The sequence below is a fragment of the Limanda limanda genome, chromosome 7 (genome assembly GCF_963576545.1).
Source record: "Limanda limanda chromosome 7, fLimLim1.1, whole genome shotgun sequence".
NCBI lineage: Eukaryota > Metazoa > Chordata > Actinopteri > Pleuronectiformes > Pleuronectidae > Limanda > Limanda limanda.
Window position 1 is genome coordinate 8,758,214 of NC_083642.1, and position 22,551 is coordinate 8,780,764.

Sequence of the window (22,551 nt, forward strand, 5' to 3'; positions counted from 1 at the left end):
TTTTTTTTTTATTTCTTGCTAAGATTTACCCTGATACCACTGACAGGCCGCAATACAAATTATACAGTTACAATTCACAATAAGCATAGCTCAGCAAAAAAAAACACAGAATATGAAAACAGCTATAAAATTCCAACTCTGATGATAACTTATTATCATCTTTATGTTGCCACATCAGAAATGTAGGTTACACAAACTGCTTTGTAATACAAGTAAGCGTTTGCTTTATGAGGATTATCACATGCTGGACCTTTTCTTGGCTGACAGAAGTGACTTCCTGGAGTCTTGTCATCGCAATGAGGTTGCCATGTAATTAGCAGTAACTCCAGAACCCAGGCTCCAGTCTGGAATTTCTCTACAAATTACACAAACAAGATATGCTGTGTTAGTCGGTGACCTTTAGAGGTGCCCTAATCTGTAGCTGATTCCTCTTCTGCGTTTAGCATACATGCATTAAACATCCTTTTCATTTTAACTTTTGGCAAATAAACTAAATTAAACTCCCCAAAAATGTCCACTCATTAGGATGTTTCTCAAGTGAAATCTCTCTCGCAATTGGGTGATCAGACAGAGAGAGTCCGTTTGGGAAAGCTGACAAAGAAGCAGTTGGACACAGAATAGCTGGAGGTATAAAGTCAGTCTTAATGAGGATATCAGAACCAGATCATACAGGCACGCTGCTTCTTCCAAATATCACATCTCCCTGCCCCTCTTTCCTTCTCCCACCCAGTCCTGATCACTTCCCTACCCCTTTCATCCCGCCCTCCCACTGTGATGGACTCACTCTCGTCCTGACGGAGATTTCACAGTCCGCCAGTTAGAGGCTGCGGGTTTGGCTAGCTTGTGTGAAACCGTCTAGAGTGTGGGAATGTCATCTCTGTGATCCCCTTCCCCGCACTGCGCTACGCCTGGGATCATGCCCACTGCCTGCTGGGAAAATCCCACCTCCCTCTCTGCAGGAGAGAGATTATACTCTCTGTCAACCCCCCACCGCATCGTCACACACTCCTATGGGCTTCTATTCTCCTCTATGTACGAAGACATGTGTATCCGGTTTTTAATCAGGCACAAATAAACAAGTGGGCTGTATATAGCGACAGTAAGTACACAACAATTTAATAAATATAAAAGCAAGGTTAAGGGAAAATCCATTTCAATTTGGAGGGATTTTAAAAGCTTGTGCATGACCATATAATAACATGGTCTTATAACCCAAACTGACATTCAGTAAATGAAATCGGATTGATGTAGAAACCTCGTTGTGTAAGGCCAAGGTGTCACATGTCCACGGATGATGTTTCACTCCCAAATGTGAAATTGCAGCCAGAGGAGGTGGCAGTTTATGAACCCTGTATCTCAGAGGGAATGAGACGAGGATGAGAAGATACAGACGGGGATAAGAAAATGTATGAATACAAGAGCACAGCAAGATGAGGTGAGGCGGCGCTGGTTGGGAGAGAGAGAGAGATCAGATAAAATAGAAAGTGTGGAGCGAGACGAAAAGCGACAAAAGCCAAAGACACAAGGACAGTTAGATCCCAGCGAGATTGGGATTCAATCCTGGAGTTGATCCTTTTCCTTGCCTCCACTTTATCCCAGGGGGGAGTCACCACCTGCTTCCACATCCACTTCCCTGTTCGGAGATCAGAACCAAGATGCTACCATCCCGTCTCCAGCCGATACACATGCTTCCCACAGGACCATTTTCAAACATCCATACCCTAACATGCATGCAATATAAAACCCTGTCCGGGAATTTAGCCTCCTGCAAAAACACTTCCTGTGAATATGTGCATGCAACACACACACACACACATGGGCAGTTGCAGCAGTGCTTAACTAGGGAGGTAATTGACTTCAGTGCCTGGTACACAGGAGTGAAAAATGAGGTGAAATTGACTGTAGGCTGCAGGCTCAGGAGGAGAAGTCAATGAAGAATTAAACTGTGTGAAGGTCAGGCTGTTGTGATTTTGTGAGTGTGTGTGTGTGTGCAGGCAATCTATGCACGGATGCAAGAGAAAATTTATAATTGCTTGTAAACACAGGAAGCCAGGCGCTAACTTCTCCATCGATCTGTCCCTGTGCGTCTTTAGGTATTCGAAGCTGAATGACCCGGCGGACTGGTTGTCCATCAACAGAACCAACGGTCAGATAGTAACCACGGCGATGCTGGACCGGGAGTCCATGTACGTCAAGAACAATGTGTATGAGGCCACGTTCCTGGCAACAGATAGTGGTAAGAGGCTCCTTTCATGCTGTAAATGTTTTTTTTCTGATTGATTGTATTTCTCTGTATCACAGTTTTTTTAAAAGCCAGGATCACAGAACTGGGGATTTATTATTTATGCTCACAAATGTTTTTGATTTGGTATAACCATTATCTGGTACTAAAGGATAATATTAAAACACAAATGAGACATTGTAGAAATCACTTTGAATTTTTTCCCTTATTAACTTTGAAGCAGTCTCAAATCGTCTACATTATGTATGCATGATATTTCCAGGGCTTATGAGTGAGCAGTCACCTGTCAATTCCTCCCCAAAAGAGATAAGGATACGGAAGCTCTCTCCTCTTTGCTCCTCTCCTCTCCACTTGTCTCCTCTTTGCTCCACTCCTCTGCTCAAAATTCATGTGGCATATATTATTTGCTCTGCCTCAAAGTTCAACCTCAAGCTTAACTAAGCACAAACTCATTGCAGCAAACAAATAGGTTCCAAGTTGAAGTAAGTGCTTTTCCTCAAGTAAAAGACGAAAATACTTTCACCCTCCTCGACAGCCTTATCACTGACGTGCAGTGCACTGCTGTGTTTACCTTAAGTTGAGCTGGCTTTGAAACATTAGTGTATTTTTGGCTGTGAGTATTTGCTCATTTGTAACAAATTTGTCTGACTGTGTGTGTGTGTGTGTGTGTGTGTGTGTGTCTGTCTGTATTTGACTGATGTCAGACACCATGATATGTAATCTGCTGTGATGATGGGAAGGAAGAGGCAGCAGGATTAGTGTTTGATTGGACTCCGCAAATATTTAACTCTTGTGTTTTTCTTGTTTATAGTCCCTGGTTTTCTTTATTGCTGCTAGAGGCCTTTTCTTTCATCCTGACCTGGGTTTGACTGATATCGTGTGTGTGTTTGTGTGTGCTTGTGTGTATGTCTGGTGTGTGTGCCCTCCAACACAACCCGAATGCTTCAGACCTTTTCTGACACACACCTCTTTCCGACCCCTGTGGTATTGTCTATGTCCTCGTGTGCTCTTCAATGTGGTGGGCCTGGTACAAGTCTTCTCACCATGCTTCACATCTCTGAGCCGGCATCAAAAAAGGGAGTTAATACAAATCCTTTTGAGGAATTTACACAAACATAATTATTTATTTAGCTGGTTAAAACCCACATAATTCTCCTATCAGCTGTAGCAAGCTGCTTCCACATGTCCCCCATACATGGCTGGGATTAACTAAGCAGCAAAATGGAAAAGCCTGTGCGTGCATGTGCACGAGTGTATAAGTGTGTGTGTGTGTGTGTGTGTGTGTGTGTGTGTGTGGTCCAGGTATTACTCAAGTTGTGGCAACCTAAATCTGTTTAGACAGTCACATTATGGAGACTTGTCTTCCATAAGGAGACAAAAGCACGTCCCCATAACGTGAATAGTAACGAATACTAATAACTATTTATAACTAAAATAAGGGAGCATGTACTATATGCTTATAACAAGTGGCCACTCATAATAACAGCAAAATGTGTAAATAGTGATAATTGATTAAATGTTGTAAATGTATTCAAAGCAACGAGTTTTCCAAAAATCGCTGAAAATCTTTTCACTGTCAATTGTTATGAACTATGTTTCATTATTTATGTTTCTTGTCAGGATGCAACTCAAGTTATTGTTTTAATGGTATTTCTATGCCATTAGTTCTATTCAAGGCTATCTCTGTATTTCCCTTGTGTTCTTTAGCTGTTACATTATTCACTTTATATGTGAAATATCCATGAAAGTAACTATTAGGTTAAATTTTCATGTATCTCAACTCTATGAAACCTTCTCCTGGCCCTAAATAAACTTTATTTCAGCATTAATCTCTCTTTCACTTTACTAAAGCTCTAGTAGCACTTGTGATCATTGGACATTTTTACAGTATTACAGGCCCCGTCCAATGAAAATCTAGTATTTCTCAAGACCCTAACATGAGTGAAACTATAACCGATTCTATTGATTGGACAGGAAATCAAAGCAAAAGCAGGTGACATTTGAGTGCAAGTGCAGGATTTTGAGTGAGAGCATCTAAATGTGAAATCAATAAGTCCTGCTCTCAAACCAAACCAAAAGTAATGACTTGTGTAGCATTCAACAGTTAACAAAACAGAGGTGTGCAGTTACATCCAGGCCATCTTAAGTTCATTAAAAGATTTTTATTCACGTAAAAAAACTCCTAAAGATATAATTTTGAGGAACAGAAATTAGATTGAGGGGTTTAATCAATGCCAGGAGAGGAACTTTAACCGCGTCTCACTCTTCTCGTGGCAAATGTCTTGCTCTGTTGCCATGTTTAATTGGCAGATCTGTCAGCTTTGCATAAATCTCTGTAAATTACATCGCCCTTATCTCATCCCAGAGATGGGCCCTTGGGTCGCTGGATTCCAGTGGTTCAGCCAGTGGGGCATGGCGGGGAAATGACTCGTAATTGGAAGCAGCTAAGTGTCGTCACCCCCTGACACACACTCAATAAACAGCTCTGAGCTTAATACTACTAAGAACTTTTTTTTGTGTGTGTGTGTGGGGGGGGGGTTCTCAGGCACATGCACATTCATGCATTCTGCTGGCCGCTCTGCTATCTTACTCTCTGATTGTTCAAAGTGTCTATTCTTTACCCTCAATGCTCTGTTAATGCTGTTGCTGATGGTCTGTTGCTCTGTTCAGTCAGTGCAAAACGTGTCTGTGTCTGTGTCTGTGTCTGTGTCTGTGTCTGTGTCTGTGTCTGTATCTGTGTCTGTGTCTGTGTCTGTGTCTGTGTCTGTGTCTGTGTCTGTCTGCACCACTGCATGTGACCACGTGTGTTTGAGTGTGACAACACTGTAGTGAGTTTGCAATGGCTGCCTACAGTCGAATCAGACCACATAGCTCAACAATTTGCTTTGATTCATGAAAAATTTGCCTCAACAATGTCCGGAGAATTACAACATGGTGTCAAGTCTGCAGGGGTTCATGTGAGAGGATATCACAGCTCTCACATCTGCACATAATATGATTGATGGTGATTAAAATATATTTATAATAATGAATAATGTGTTTTCAAAAGAAGTAGACGATTGCTGCAGGGATTCCACTAACTTCAGAATGTATCTGTTGTACCTGTTTCTCAAAATTAGCAGCATTTACACCACCGAATATTGCCGTTAATATTGCTTCTATTAATTTAATAAAATACTGGACATTTTACTTAAATGGGATTGGATGCTAAACTCTGCACTGTGGAAACAGCTGCTTTCACACAGATTTTACTTATTCACACAACAATGCCACCATGAGGACTTTGGAGATCTCGAGGGTTATGCAAATCAACTTCAGTGTCTTATTCTCGAGAGTGCTTGATTATCTGTGAACGCGGAGCAATGCCTCTTGTCTGATACGTATGTACACAGGCGGCGGATAGGTTCCCTTTAACGAGTCAATATGTGACAACTAGAGGACTGAGTGTTACCAGAAATCCCAGGTCACCTTTCAGGAACCACATTGTTATTATTGCAAACAGAGGAGCCTTTATCTACTGAATCATAGATGGCTCTCAGAGTTGTATAAATAGGCACAGACAAGGATTTGTTTGATTGTATTACAGTCATCGTTATTGTACCTAAGCCCTCTCCTGGCGATGGGATGTGCCGTGGCTGCGTCTGGCCCCGACTGGGACGGCTCTGATTTGTGTGTTGAGGCTAAAAGAAGAGCTGGGAAGCACAAATGTCAGAAGTATTTCTGTCAACAGTAGAAATTCTCCTCCAGCTCTGCAGCAAACCCTGCCTCGAACATCCCTACTGTAAATAAACAGTGTTCGTCTCACCTCCTCTCTTTTATTTCCCTCAATCTTCTCTTTCATAATCGGCCTTCCCTCTGTCGGCCTTCAGCTCGTGTCCCTCTTTCCTCTGTATCGCTCCTTTCACTCCCCTTTGGCGTCCTTTCCTCTCGTCATGATACTATTTTCTCTTCTCTGCTCCCAGGCTCGCCTGCAGCCAGCGGCACAGGCACGTTGCAGATCTACCTGATAGATATTAATGACAACCCTCCAGCGCTCATACCCAGGGAGTCTCAGATCTGCGAGAGGCTGAACAGGAATGTCAAAGGTGTCAACATCACTGCCGCTGACGCCGACACTGACCCCAACGCCGGACCCTTTGTCTTTGAGCTGCCCAACTTCCCCACCAGCATCCGACGCAACTGGACAATCTCCCGGATCAGTGGTGAGGAGGTGTCAGGGAAAATGAAAGATGAATGTTTCTGACGCGTGACAAAATGTACCATGGCACTCGTCCAGCAATTTGTTCAAATCCCCATTAATAGCATCTAGTAACTTTTCTCTTTCCTTTCCTCTTTCTCTCTTACTCTTTCCACAGGCAACTACGCCCGTTTGGGTCTGCGGTACAATATATATCTAGAGCCGGGGGTGTATGAGGTCCCTGTGATCGTGTCGGACTCGGGGAACCCTCCACTGTCCAACAGGTCGGTCATCAAGGTGAAGGTGTGTCCCTGCGATGAGAACGGAGACTGCACCACGCTCGGCGCCGTGGCAGCCGCCGGCCTGGGAACCGGCGCCATCATCTCCATCCTGATCTGCATCATCATACTCCTCAGTGAGTGTCACGTGTTTGGATCCCGATCTTCCACTCACACTTCACTCCTCTCACACGCCCACACACATAGATACAATGTGGAAAGTTACAGCTCCCTGTGACTGGCATTGATTTTCCTCTCTGCCAAACAACTGCAGTTTAGGTTGCAGCCATTAAAGTTTAACCAGGCTGTGATACAACAACACGAACAGTAGTTTGTATAATGGATGAATGTCTCGACTGCTGAAATCTTCTCCGGCGTCACGCAACCAGGAGTTTTTGTCTTGTGATCCTGGAAGAGTAAATATCTGATACTCCTTCCTCCACGGATTCACGCTGCTGGCTCACCTTGTTACTTGTTTGTTTGGTTTCATTGTTCGAACATACAGAGACGTCCTATAGACAGATTCAACCGTAGCTGTGAGTTAATACTATAGGCTACTACGTTATCCTATAGTCAACACAAATACACAATCTTCAGTAGACTCAATCAATAATGCACAACGTCCTTTAGAACCTGTTGCAACGATGCACATGCACCTTATGACTGCTGCTACACTTTACATAACGATGCATATTCAGCAGGTGTAAATATTGATTCCATGTAAAGTGCATATTCATCCATGTGTTTACCTATGTGCATTATGTATTTTATTATTATTATGTTAAGCTATGTTACATTTTTTATGTTATTCTTTTATTTTTATGATTAATTTAATATTCATATGAATAAAAGAAAGACTCTCGAATCTCTGGAATTATACAGATGAATATAATAATGTGAAAAAGAGAAAAAAAGATTGGATATTTCAAGAACGTCTTTTGGGAATTTCTTCAATTTCGGTAGAAATTTGGATTCAGCATTGAAGTGATTAAATTTTTGGTGATGAAAGGCCAACTAACAAAAAAAAGTTTTTTGAGAGCATCATCTTCAGGGAATCTTTTCAAATTTAGATTAAAAATAAGAAGGTGAACATGTTAAACATTACACTTGATAGACTTTAGTAGTTAGTACAGTTCACAGAGGGTGAGGTTATTTTGTGTTTGTGTTGCAGCACAAGTTTATCATGTCCGTGTGTGTGTGTTTGTGTTGCAGCCATGGTGCTGTTGTTCGTGATGTGGATCAAGCGCAGAGAGAAGGAGAGGCAGACCAAGCAGCTGCTGATCGACCCTGAAGACGACGTCAGGGACAACATCCTCAAATATGACGAAGAGGGAGGAGGAGAGGAAGACCAGGTGAGATCCCTGAGAGACTCATGCTCGCGCACACACATGCTTTCCATGTTGCCCTCTGCCCTGCTTACATCTGTCTGCCCCTGCGGCTGTGTAGGACTATGACCTGAGCCAGCTGCAGCAGCCCGACTCCTTGGAGCACATCATCAGCAAGCCGCCCGGTGTCCGCAGGGTGGACGAGCGTCCCATCATCCCCGAGTCCCAGTATCCAATTAGACCTGTCGTGCCCCATCCTGGAGACATCGGGGACTTCATCCATGAGGTGACAGACACACACACAGCGGACACACACATTGTATCTCACGTGCACAAGAGCAAAAGCATCGTGATGTTTGTTCTGATATTTAATGTGATTGCTCATCTCTAGATGCTTTTTCTTACTTAAACTGCAGAATGGTGATGGAATTGGGTTTTGTGTAGCTTTCCCCTGCTCTCACACAAACTCACACACACACACACACACACACACACACACACACACTTGTCTCACACACAACCCCAGCTTTGGCACAGTGATGCTAGAAAATGCTGATTGACAGACTCGTGACAACACTTTCGCACTCGAGGGGTGTCAGCAGCTGTTCAGCTTTGATCCATCCAGCCTTGACTCTCTCTCTCTCTCTCTCTCTCTCTCTCTCTCTCTCTCTCTCTCTCTCTCTCTCTCTCTCTCTCTCTCTCTCTCTCTCTCTCTCTCTATCTCTCTCTCTCTCTCTCTCGCTCTCTCTCTCTCTCTCCCCCCCACTCACTCACACATGCACTCACCTGACGGCGCTCCAGCAGGCTGGTAAACACAGCTAACACATGGTGTTCCACGCACTGTGCCCCAGAGGGTTGAGGCTTTTTTGACTGTTTTCCACTGATGTGGATGAAGTCAGATTCTCTTCTCCTGCCGAACCCTCTGGTCAATGACATTCATTTTGTCCTTGGAGAAACAAGTCCGGGTTTTAAAGCGGCAGCAGAAAAACATACAGACCAAATCTCATTCACATTGAATTTTTATAACAGCAATAATATGTTGATTTATGTTTAAACATTTAAAGATCAAATTCAGTAAGAAGAAATAGCCAAAGCTCTTATTCATGTATTAATACACATGAACCTTATAGACACACTGACTGTTGGCCTTCAAAAGGAAGGTTTAATCACAAATCTGCACAAGCTACATGTGACAGGAATTAGACCATTTCATCGAATGCGGTGAAAAGTGACAAAATAACATGCAACCAAACACTTATCTGGTTTCTCTGTATTTTATCGAGTCGTGTCGCTTCCTCGCCCTCAAAGAATTACCAATGTAAATGGAAACTTTCAAGAAAACCCATAATAGATGTTTTATAGCAATGCTAAAAGGTGCAGTGAAAAATGTTTGGTGCACCTAAAGTATGTGCTGGTGCGCCTAAATGAAAAAGTTAAGTGCACCAGTGCAACCAACGTCAAAAGTGCCATGGATCTTTTTTTAACTGCATCTATGTTTCAAAAGTAGACATGAGACTAAACAAAGCTATACAACACAGATATAATTGATAAATGTCAGTGACACAAAGTAAAATACCTTTGCTCAGTATCTTGCCCCATCTTCTGTTGCTCCAATTCTTACTTTTCTTCTTCTAAATGACTCTTTTGTGAGAGATGGAGCTGATCTCTAACAACTTGTTGCTTTTCCATCACTGATCATTTAAATCTGAATCCTATGTTCCCCTGTAAGCACATGAGCACTGATCACTTCCTCTCTCCTGCTCCTGTTTAGGGTCTGCGAGCAGCAGACAACGACCCCACCGCTCCTCCCTACGACTCCCTGCTGGTGTTCGACTACGAGGGCAGCGGCTCCACCGCCGGCTCCGTCAGCTCGCTCAACTCCTCCAGCACGGGCGACCAGGACTATGACTACCTCAACGACTGGGGCCCGCGCTTCAAGAAGCTGGCCGACATGTACGGCGGAGGGGACGAAGATTAAACCGGCCCCGAGTCCCACAGGCGCACGCACACATACACACACGCTCGTCCCGTCAGCTGGCCTGCCATGCTCTGTCCCTCTAACACAAGGGGCCACAACACCCTTATTGGTAAAAATGACTTGTTCACACTGACCAACCAACCAATCGAAATTACCCACCACAGAGGACCGGTCCCCATGAGCCAGTTTCTCTTCTCAGCCGCCACCCGCTCGAAAGTCTTAGACTGAAACCGAAGCTCTGAATCGCAGGCTTCTCCTAGTTTGTCTCCTCGAACTCTTCTGCTTTCGTTTCAGTTCAGGTTTGACGCCGGATGTAGGTTTCAGTAACTTCTCTCTGGTTTTTGTTTTTTTGGTTTCTGCAGCTTTTTTTTTTCTGTCCCCATTCCCTTTTGATTCCAGTCGATTCCTAAGGGTTTCCACTTTTCCCTTCGCTGTCGGCCCCCGACTGCCTCTCTCTGCAGAAGCTTTAGGTTGAGCTTCTTGCTTTGTCTGAGAGGAACAAAAGGAAGAAAGAAAAAAAAGATGATGAAGAAGCAGAAGAAGAACGCGGATATGAAAGTCCTTCCTGCACGGAGGGCCCTGGTTTATTCTTTCTTGAACTTGAATTACTTAGAACAGAAGCACTGTTGTTTAAAAAGTGCCTTCAGTGGTGCGTATTTTAGCAGACTCCCGCTAACTCAGGATTGGTTGCCATTTCTGGGCTCACATGCCCCCATACGACCCCTGACCCTTTAACTCCGCCCTTTCCCTCGTCATTTCTGTCGTCCTGCAGCGCTGTGGCATCTGTGGGGGGGGGGGGGAGTACTGTATGTAGACGTACTGTACATAGGCCAACAGTGTGTCTGCTGTGAGTTATGGACAAATCATTCACTTTCCGAGTCGGGCATATCTGTGCTCCTATAGATGTGGTTACGGAAAAAAATACATAATGGGACTGTGTTAGAGAAGAAATGCATCGCGCGTGTGTCTTTGTTTATTGTGGCTTTCGATAGCAGCTGTGTTTGTTTTGAGCTCTCAGTATTTGCACATAAAACTTGATGAGGCTTGTTGCTAACATTTTCCGACAAGTCAAGTGTGTTACCTCTGTGATGTGACTGTATGTGAAGTACGTATGAGGGTGATGTGAGGAGGGGTTTGACCTCTGAGCTCATTAGGGTTTGCATGTTCATGCCGAAGACACCCAAAGGTCACGAGCACGGCGCCAGGTATCGTGCGGTCGATGTTTCCGAAAAGAAAACTCCATAAACTGTACAAACCCGAGAGGAGAGGAGAGATGACTTCAAAAAGCTCCGATAACATTTCATAGAGAGTCTGAGTCACATTCTGAACCCTCTTCTCTCTCTCTCTGTCTCCCTCCCTCCCTCCGTTCCTTTTCTTCTTTTGTTGATTCACTGTTGTTTCTTCTACAAACTTTTAATATACAAACTTTGGTGCTGGTCCCTGTCACCGAAACGGGGGGGAACTGAGCCTCAGCCAGGGATTTAGCGCCTTCGCAATCTGTCTCTTCAGGCAGCGTTTCATTCATCTGAAATTTCCTCCTGAAATTGTTGGCATGCGAGTTCAAGAGGTTTTGAAAAAGAAGTTAGCGGAAGAGAAAAGTCTGTTAGGAAGCGTCGCACTTTATCAAAGCAGACGGGCAAAACTAAAGCTTCGGTAATTGCGCTTTAAAAGACAGACGTTTTGAAAGACAGTTGTGTTTTGTGACTTAATGAAAAAAAGCCGGCACTACCCATGGGCCTTTGTAATCATATTTCAGGCTTCCCGAAATGCATCTACATGGAGAACTGGGGAGAGAGAGAGCTTTAGTCTTTATATTAAATTATTTAAATATGCAAAACATTTCACAGAGGGGACCAGCGAGATTCTGGTGAATGATAGACAAGATTTAATCACTCCTTATCTTCTGAGTTCTGAGTGCCCATTGAAATGCTCCCCGGTGGTTTCATCCTGATGTGGACTGACAAGATCCTCTATTAATTAAGAATATGATGAATACTTGAGGTTTGGGGGGGGTCTCCGTAGCTGAAGTGTTCTTCAGACGATGCGACGGGAAGGAGTCTCCACTCGTATTCAGTTCTCACCTGCGTTAAAGGGTTCGTTGAAAAAATCTTTACCCTTATTTTCCAAGGCAGCGAGAGAAGAATTGACAGGAGATAAGTGGGGAATGGTACCTGTTAATGTAAATATTCATCATGCCATTAAAAAGAGATGAGGATGCGAGTGAGTCGACTATAAACAAGGGAAGGGACTTTGATTAATAACGTTTACAGGGTAAGAATCTGTTGATGTGGATCCGTAGATAAATGGGTTTGAATCGCAGCTCGTCAGTGAAGGAGTGGTCAGCTGTGAGTGCTCTCGTCCTTCAACACACACACACAAAATAAACACAGCTGTTACTTCTTACTCTCTGTGATCATTTCTGACGTATAAATGTTGTATATAACAGAACCTTTTTTTTGTTTTTTTTTTATACATTTGGTGGACTGACTTGTCTGTGTCCGTGTGGTCTTTCCATTTTCTTTCACTCACTTGCTTTTTTTTATTTCCAATGAAAATCCCCGGGGCGAGAGGAATATGTCACCACAAAAAGCCATGTGCATTTAAGGAGGATCGGTGCGGTTCTCAAACGAGCTTTCAGCCATATCCCCCCCCCCCCCCCCCCTCTCAATTCCCCAGGTGGTGAAACGGTTCCATCTCAAAACCGACGTGTACAGTCTCCACTCGCACACACTCACTCCTCTAGGCCTTACTGTACATACGTGAGTGTTCTATATTATATAAGCCCTCTCAGCATTGTCGTAATTCAGCCGCAGATTCTCCAACTCTACCGAAGGCCGTGCAGCATTCACAGGATTCAGACGTGTTCAACAAACCCTGAAGCTCCTTTATCAGACATACAGACCAGGGCCAAACACAGCAGGAGGCCCAACCCCCCCCCTTGACACACACACACACTTTACACATGGTAACTGACCTTTATCACTGTGTCATCATACATGACACAAACGCCATTACGATTCTGAATGTTATCGCAGACTCGCAGTGACAAGTGGCAGCAAATCATCGGCGGAGTCGGTCCAACTTGACCCCCATTTAAATGCAATTTGTGAAACGGAGGAAGATTGATCTTCACCCGTTACGTCCGAGCTCCACTTGTCTTATTGACGTCCCCTCGCTAAAGTGAGGGGGAGAACGGGCCAACGAGGGAAGAGCCATCGCTGTGCTGTAGTCCGTCCCTGTTCCCTGCAGCAGCTCCTCTGCCTCTCTGCCTGGTGTTAGTTAAAGGACACGTGGTCTCACTGCGGACACACTGCCTGGCCATGGACACGCACATGACGGGGGGGCTCCAGCGGACGCCAGACTTTTTTTGTCCTGCCCTCGGAGAGAATCACAAAAGAACAGGCGGCCGTGTTTTCGTGCTGGTTCTCCCGATACTGCTCAAGTGGAAGTGTACATAATGTAGTATTTGCTCGAAGCTAAGCAGACTGAGTTAGGCAAACTGTAACTGTACAATTGGAGCTTTTTGCATGTGTCTTTTTATAATGGACAGATGAGTTCTATTACAGTAATCATACAACATTTTAAAGTGTGTCGCAGCCCGCATGACCGGGGCTGCCGTTCGGAAAAAGGGAATTCTGGTCTACCATACTCGCTTAGTTTAAAATGGAGGAGAAAAAAAAAGAAACAAAAAAAAAGCTGATAAAAAAAAAATAATTGCACAGTTATTGAGTCAGAAGACTTCTTTTGTAAATTGTCAACAGCACAAATATTTTGTATTGTTGTTTGTACCATTTTGTAAGAAAACAATGGGAAAAAAAAATCACCAAAAAAAATACAGAAAGAGTCTGTTGTTTCAAGCGTGTGTTTCTAGTGCCACTGCAAATCTTGGTTTCCGAATCCCGTACAGTACATGCGCAGCCTTGCAGATCAAACCTTGTAAAATAGACGCTGAGCTGGAGACTCCCTGTCAGCACCATGTGTTATAAATAAAATCTCCCCTCCTTATAAGAACACTGGCTCCTGTCTCTTCTTTGTCAAGTCAGGCAACTCTACACTGTGTTAAATTTCATTTGAGTTCAACATTTTTAATTTGAAATAACCGCACATTAATTCAAGTTATCATTCATTAATGCAGGGTTCTAAATAAATGTAACTTTTGTACTCAGAAAGACAAATTCTTTGCCACACGTATAAGTGACGAATGCATGTTAACTGTATTGTGCTGTGAGAGAAAACATCAGCACAGAACCAGACTCTTCTCCGGAGAAAGGGATGAACAGACCGGAGGAATTTCCAGTGAATGAGATCAGACACGCTGCCATTTCCAGTTTGCATTCTCACAGTAAATAACATAACAAAGCACTATGCACTAAAATAGAGGCTCACGTTGTGTGCACACACTGAGGAGCACGGCTGCACACGAGAAAAGGTCTCCAGGAAACCTTTCAACACTGAGGATTTCACGATGAGTCTGTTTAATATGTGGTTTATTAACTAAAGTGATCAACACAATTACGGCTGCTGGTTTGTGAACTGTGTGTGACGGGCTCGTGTCCCAAAGTGGGAGAATGAAGTGATTCCTGAAGCGGATGAAATGCAGTGACTCGGTTTAAAAATAGAAAAGGGAGTATTTAATTTCCCTTTTTTACTCCTTTTCCTCTTTTATTCAACTTTAATGTTTTCCATATTTCACTTTTATGCTTGAAATGTCACCAGCGAAATCTAGAACAGACGTGATGCTACAGCTTATCTGTTCGACTCCCACACGGATGGATCTACGCAGAGCAGCATGTGCGGGGTTCGTTCACGCTTGAAATTTGTACTTCTTTAGCCAATTTGCTTTGATTATTCAATTATGAATGAAAACAATTCGAAAACATTTAACTGGCAATAACTGATATTTTTTAAATATTACACCTACCTGCCAACAGAGATTCCTGCAATTGAAGTGACAGTATGGAAACAATGTGGTGATGTGAGAGGTGATGATTTATCACCTGAATCTTTTTGGTTCACTATCAGACACAAGCTGGTGAGCCGCTAAAGGGGCAGAAGCCCAATGGCACCAAGTGGCACAAAATATGAGCAATATTGGCAATGAAATTAAATGGAATGAGCTAGAATAGCACTCGGTGGAGCGCATTAATCTGCCAAGGCCCAACAGCCCCCTCCAATTCAATCAAGCTGCACCAAATTGCAGCCACTCATAGATATCAGTCCCCGAAATACACCCGATAACTTTCATAGAGGTCTGTAAATTAATCCATGATGGGTAACGGTTGAAAATGTCAAAGCATGCAAAGGATATAATCCTGAATCCGCCCCTTTGTCCTCATCCGTGTTATTGGGGAAATACGTTTCTATTTAATCCTGCTGACAAACAAAACAACCAACGTTGAAATCATAACCTTGTTGGCGGAGTTAATTTGTGCAACACATAGTTTAAGCACTTGCATGGTCCTTTGACAACATGTTGCAGCCGCTCCTCCTGCGATTGAACAATCACATCCCTGTTTGTCAACCTTAAAACATCTTGACTGACATTTTATTTCGAATTTAAAGGGATAGTTCACCCAAAAATGTAAATTAACCCACTATCTACTCATCACTCTGCCGATGGAGGGTTAGGTTGAAATGTTTGAGTTCACAGAACACATTTTGAGTTTCAGGGGTAAACAGCCTTGCAACCAAATCCAATACAATTAACACAAGTAACTGGTGACCAATTCTTCACTAAACACTTCTCCCACCCCTCCATCGGCAGAGTGATGACTCATTTTTGGGTGAACTATTCCTTTAATTCAGCGACGGCGACAATAACAAGAGCAGAAACCGGATTGTGGCAAATCCATCCGCGGTCAGAGCAGCGATCGGACGGGGATGAGCCGACCCTTCACTTGCTGTATTTCACCACAGCGGGTCAATGAGCCGACAGCCGACTGCAGCTCCTCCTCATCGATCGACCTGTCAGCTCATGTCGATGCACACGCAGACACAACGGGCCCCGCTGCTGCAAACCGCTCACACAAACACAGACCAATGCACAAATCTATCTCCTTGAACTACAAGGAAGATGAGGCTAAACCGAAACCTGCTCCCGCCCCCCCACCAGCCTCAACGAGGGGTCGACAGGACGAGTCAAAATGCATTAATTCAACTAACAGTCACGTGGTTATCGGAACCGCCCCATGCTGATTTTGACCCTGAGTTGATTTATACATGTGGACGGTTTACAGCTGAGTTATTCTTACCAGCTTTACGAGCCACGTTTTACATGTGACCAGTGTATTAACCATCTGGGAACCAGTGAGTGAAACGAGACCACTCACTGGTCCGTCAGATAAATAGGTTGGAATCCTACAGCTAGTATTTCATTAGTTTACTTTAACTCAACCACTGAATACAGCAAAGGGAAAATAAAATGTTTACAAACCCGTCTCATACATATTTCAACTAATTAGTAACGCATCCAGAAGGATTTTGATTTAATGAGGAAAAATTAATGTATGAATTCGTATATCCATCCATCCTATGTCTGTACCACTAAGGTCACAGCCACACATAAGCAAATATATTTTAGAGGCAAACCTTTGTCGAGCTGCTTCCTGTGGTGGTTCAACTTTGACCTGCAATATTCCCTTTGCATTCACGTATGTGGACTTACCCTTTACAGAGCCGCAGGGGGGCTGGAGCCCTTCCCAGCTGGGCGAGAGGCGGGGTTCATCCTGGACTGGGCCCGTCACAGGGCAGAGATACAGAGATACAGAGACCAACGACCACTTATACTCACATTCAGTTTAATTCAGAGTCTCCAATTGAGCCAGAGTTATATGCAAATGCAATTATGAGGAAACTCCACACAGAAAGACCTTGAATCAGGAGATGAACCAAGAACATTCTTGCTGTGACGCGACAGTGATAACCGCCTGAAAATCTAAAATGTGGATACTGAACATGAAGTGGAAATGTTCACTGACACTTTGCACTGCAGAAACCATCCACTTCATTTGTATGTTCATGTTCAGATTCTCGCAGAACTCCAAGGTTCACAGTGACATCCTGGAAGGAACACACAAAAAGTCTCTGTTTAGACAAAACACACACATGAACACACACTACTGGTCCATCGACTGTTGCCAGGAGACATGATATAGTCTCTGGAGACACGTAACCCTCTGTGCACTTTCATGTGATTGACATCATCCGTAACTGCAATTTGTAAAAGCTTATTACTTGTCTGCTAAATTAATGAGTCAGCATTAACCAAACTGTGCAAAAGCACATATTAATCGCTAACTTTTACAATTATTTTTGGGAAAAACAAGCAGCAAAACGTTTTCTGAACTTATTGATTTTTTTTGGCAAATTCCAGACTGTGAAAGTCCAAAAGTAAACATATTCGCTCAAACTTCTCAACCTCATCCATCTTACATTCCTTGATATTTATTTTCTTTTGTTGTATAAAGTGATTTTATCCCAGTCACTGTTATTTGAAATCTTCCGATTGGTCAGCAACTATAAACTCTTTGATAAAGAGCCAAGCATTCCATTAATCAAAATAGTACGAGTCCCACTGTAATCACCATGATTTATGAAACACGACACGTTTCGCTAACGACACCATTAATTAAACTACTTAATGCCTTAATGCCTCTGTCAACATACTTATCATCATAAACCACATGAGTGCTACTTATATAAACTCCATATATTTAAACTGTGGCTCTGAACCTGGTTGACTTGGGACCAAATGACGCCTACAAGTGAAATCTGTCACATCCAAGTGGATTCAATTAACTGAAGCTCGTCTTGGTTTGTGTCTCGGGAAAAAAGGACAAAGTTAACGAAAAGTTAGAATTAGTTTGAGTTGCAGAAATTAATAAAGTATACACATATATACAGTAAATATAGCTATTAATAGTTCTGGAATCTATCAATCCATTATTTTATGTTGCAATAAAATCTGCAATAGATTCTGATGTTTTACATTAAAGTACTAATAGTAGGTAATCGTAAACTCAATGCGGATAAAATCCAATATGTGTGTGAGTATTTATATGCACCTTGTTTCTGGATTGTTATCATTCATACAATAATGTTGCAGTTCAAATGAAGTTGAATCGCTCCATATACGGTGGATTTGTCTCAGACAGGAGGAGGATTCATATTCATATCAAGCTGCTCATGTTTCACAGAATATAACTTGTAGGTTCTCGGTTGGAATCTCAATTCAGCCGGGATCTTTCTGTGTTTCTCTGTTCTCCTTGTGTCTGTGTGGGTTTCTCTGGTTCTCCAGCTTCACCCCTCAGGCCAACACAAGCACAAAGGAGTTCATTGGAGACACTAAGTTGACCATTGGTGTGAACGGTTGTGTGTCTCTATATGTTGACCTTGTGATACTTGTGAGCCTTTCCAGGGTCTATGCACTGTCAACTGGGATTGGCTCCAGTTGACCCCCGTGACCCTCAAAAGATAAACCGCATAGATAATGAACTGATGAATATTCATCCCATCACTTGATATGTGTGTTTTAAATACTGCATATTTATAACTGTGGAGTAAAGTTTCCAGACAAAGAATAATAGTCATTTAAATGTCTAACTCTACTGTACAAGCACAAGATAAAACTCTGAAAGAGAACAGCTTCATTCTGAAACAGCAAAACTCATCATCCAAATACGAACTTCTGGAATTGGCTGAACAGGGATAGAACTAAATGTGCTGACTGTATAAACTGAATAATCAATTAATGAAGTCCTTATTTTTACAGTTTAGATAAAAACACATTTTCAACTCTTTGCAAAAGGGCGATGTTTTAAAAAACTGAACATAACCGAAGTTATCGAAACGATCACAGATCTGTATCCATTCTGTATATTGTTGCTCTAACGTTAGCATATAGCCAGGTATGTGTAAATATAAGTTATATATATATATATATATATGTTCCCTCAGGGAGCTCTGTAGACACAGTCCGACCAGTCATCCATCTACCCATACCATTTCCTCATATTCTCCATCAGTGACTTTCATTTACTCTATTATAGCCCGAGGACGCGAGGGACGGAGGAGGATGCAGGAAAGAGGGAATGGCCCAAGTCTGACTGGATAGATATCTAATGGCTGCTTTAGTGGACGGCCAGGCCGCCTCTGGACTCAGACACACGGCGCACAGAGAGTGTAATGGAGATAGTGAGGGCGGTCTGCATTCAGAGTCATCTCCAAGTAACGCGTTTTCCTCCGAATGGTTCAGAATGTGCTGCTCGGTGTCATAAACAAATAGCTACGCCGCATTGGCTTTAGTGTGTCCTGCATCAATTGTGATTCATCCGCAGCCATAGTGGACGATTGTATGTAGATTGCCTGATGCCCCGGCCGTGAACTCCTCATTTAATCCTTTCCCAGAGAGTAACTGCACCGTAGGGGAGGAGCGGGCTCTCAGGAGAGATGAGTTCAAACAGTCAAGAGAACCACGAAGCCATGCGGGAGAAACAATCCTGAAACTCTGCTCCGCCTCTTCCACGGGTCACCACATCAACTAAAGATGTCTGACTCACGCGGAGCCTTCCTGAAGGAAGCCGGCGGTAGCATGAGCGCTATGATATGATAGGAGTCCTTTGGAAGAGTCATAAAGGAGACGAAAAGCTGGAATTGGAAGTGGTAATGTTTCCTTCCCCGGGTCAGTGAGGCTGCACCCCCGAGAGAACGGCTGACCAAGTTACCGCTGGCGAGGGAGACGGGGATAAAGGAGTGAAGCTCTGGGCCCATAGTATCGCCTGAAATCAGATTTAGAGACCATTCTTACATCTAAATCATATAACGCTCCACGGCTATTCACAGAGAAGCGATCCATCACTCACAGACACAGAACCTGTCACCACGATCCCTCCGTCTGTCACTGCTCACCGACAAGATATCGCCCCGATGGAGCCACTGTATCGGCTGCTGCTCCGAGATCCTCTCTGCCGAGCACTGGCGGTAACAGAACCCTGAATCGCTCGCATCCAGGCATTCAACTGTATTAATAATGGACAAACAATCCACAAGCAGACGATATATTTCCCATTAAAGCGACATGTTTGATTTATGAGATCTTAGTGCAACAATAAAACGCTTTGCCTTCACCGCTAAAATCTGAAATATTAATCGGAAGATACAGAGCAGGGATTTGGAAAAGCACAATAGACAGACTGAGAAGACCCCAGACGCTTAAGGAAAAAAATAACATTTTTATTGTTTTGCAGGGTGTGAAATGTTCTGAATTCAAATCCCCTCTGTACTCTCCCCTCTTTGGTTTTGAATCTTCCAATTTTTTAATTTCCACTCAAGATGAAGCCTCAAGAGTTTAGCGCCTCCCTCGAGGGGGACTTAACAAACTGTGTCTCTTTCTTCCTTTGGCTTGTTTTATGTTACCACTGAGCTCTTTAAAGTACATTTCATGACGGTGCGTGATCACTGCAGCCGCTAAGAGTTTTGGAGTTGTGGTCCAGAGAGATTTGTCGCTCCCCTGAACGGACGAAGCAGGCTGAAGAGAAGCGTTTCCTCCGAATGCTGAAGACGCACGGATCAGACGCACGTTCCTCCGTGTTGATGACTGCTCCGGCAGTGAAAGGTCAGCTGTCGAGAGGTGCTCTCTGCGACCACATAATCAAGGAGGTAGGTGATTTGAGGCGGCTCCAAGGAAGACTATTGGAAAAACGTGCACATAGTTCAAAAGGAAGAAGCTGCTGCTGTGCATTTATTTTCCGGACGCCTTAGTTTATTGCTAAATATTCCGAGCTGAGAGGAAACAGGAACGATGCAAACAATAACTCCAGCGATGAATGAAAATATAAAATATATTCGCACATGGCTATAAGGCAGACTTTTAAATTACAAATGAATTACTGCTGTGCTGTTGCTCCGCTCCTGGGAGAAGTTGATTTGGGAAATTAAATTTTCAATCTCTTTAAAACCACAGAAAACATGAGGAGATTCAGGTGTTTTGAGTTTGGTTCATAAGAATTTGACTCCAGGGTAATTCTGGGTAATTAGTAAAACACAATGGAAGTTGCAGCAACGAAGCAGATTTAGTGCAGAACAAATGGATGATGGACGTCAACTCCACATTCACAAAGTCATCAGTGGATGATAAACATCTGTTTTCGTTTATTATTATTATTTCATTTTTCAGATAAGATTTTTATTAGTGTGTGTTTGTGTGTGTTTATGTGTTTTGTTTATTAATGCAATCCATTTACTATTCATCATCATTATCTTGTTTTTGTTCACAACTTTTTCAATTGTCAAGGACTCAGCAATTCTTTTTTTTTGCACATTTATAACATTACTTGAGTGCAAAATACTTTCAAAATATTATCCAAAGCCTGTAAATAAAGATGGAGAACGCGTGTCCATTTCCTCCCACTATCCAGAGGTGAATATATATCAATCAATCATCAGTGTGATGAGAACTATACCTGAAAATACAGAAATCTTTTTAGAGCAAAAATTCAACTTGTACTTTGACTACATTAGTTTGATCCATGTCCCATCCACTCACATGGATGAGGTGGGGGTCTCTGACCTATACCACAGCCAGCCACCAGGTGGGTGAGCTGCTTTGGCTTCACTGTTAGAGAGCAGTCATGTCATCTGACTTTTTATTTAACGTCTATGATATTGTCACTTTTTTGAGGAAAGCAAACATATTCATATATATATATATATATATCACATCGACCACACATGAAACAATGTTAACATTAAGTTTGTCGTTATTTTTACCACCTGAAATCACTGTTCTATGTACCAGGATGGCCGAGAGGTTAAGGCGTTGGACTTAAGATCCAATGGGCAAATGCCCTCGTGGGTTCGATCCCCACTCCTGGTATTCTCCTTTATCCTTAATGTGCTTGCTCTAGATATGAATATGATAAAAACAATCTTTCTGACTATACCTTGAATAAAATAAGAACTTAAGTTTAAACAAAAAATTAAGTAGCACCTAAATGGCACTTAGTAGTTTGGCTTTGGCTTAAAGAAAATTGTACTTTGTTGTTCTGGGTTTGTAACCTTGTGGTTGAATGCATTTATTGTAAGTTGAGTTTATAGAAACCTTTTCACTGAACTGCTTCCTGCGTCTGCCTGACACTGATGAAAGCTGTGAGATTGAACCAAGATGTTAATGTTGCGTCCGTAGAGTCTAAATCCTCTGAGTGATAACGACACTTTCACATGACACGTCGTCTCTGATCCTCTGATAACATAAAAGGATTCATTTCTGCAGCTTTGAGTTCTCTTTTAACGAGATGATGGCACCGTATGAGGTAATTCTATCAGAACTTCAAGTAAACTATCGCCTCAGCAGGAGGCTGCAGAGAGTATTTTCCTTTTATTAAATTCTTTCAGATAACGAATGGAGATTTGCTCTCAGACAGGGTACTTATGTTTAAAATCCCTCAGCAGTTCAATGAACCTGAACACTCATGACTGGAAGCGTTCGGTTTTACAGCCACTTAACTTCAACACAATGAATGCCAAAACTTATAAATGGTCATTACTGGCCGGGT

The 22,551-nt window shown here is 42.9% G+C and overlaps 1 protein-coding gene and 1 non-coding gene across 3 annotated transcripts in view; both read left to right on the forward strand.

Annotated features, from left to right (window-relative positions):
* LOC133004892 (cadherin-4-like) overlaps positions 1-10,000 on the forward strand; it is a 222,935-nt gene extending 212,935 nt beyond the window's left edge. For both annotated transcript variants that reach the window (XM_061074446.1, XM_061074447.1), the window contains exons 12-17: positions 2,094-2,236; positions 6,205-6,444; positions 6,598-6,834; positions 7,910-8,049; positions 8,144-8,308; positions 9,794-10,000. In XM_061074446.1, the coding sequence (XP_060930429.1) occupies positions 2,094-2,236; positions 6,205-6,444; positions 6,598-6,834; positions 7,910-8,049; positions 8,144-8,308; positions 9,794-10,000 (1,132 nt within the window). The remainder of the gene's footprint in view (positions 1-2,093; positions 2,237-6,204; positions 6,445-6,597; positions 6,835-7,909; positions 8,050-8,143; positions 8,309-9,793) is intronic.
* Positions 10,001-21,789: 11,789 nt separating this feature from the next.
* Positions 21,790-21,872, forward strand: trnal-uaa (transfer RNA leucine (anticodon UAA)). The gene has a single exon. It is a non-coding gene; the product is annotated as a tRNA-Leu (tRNA).
* The last annotated feature ends 679 nt before the right edge of the window (positions 21,873-22,551 follow it).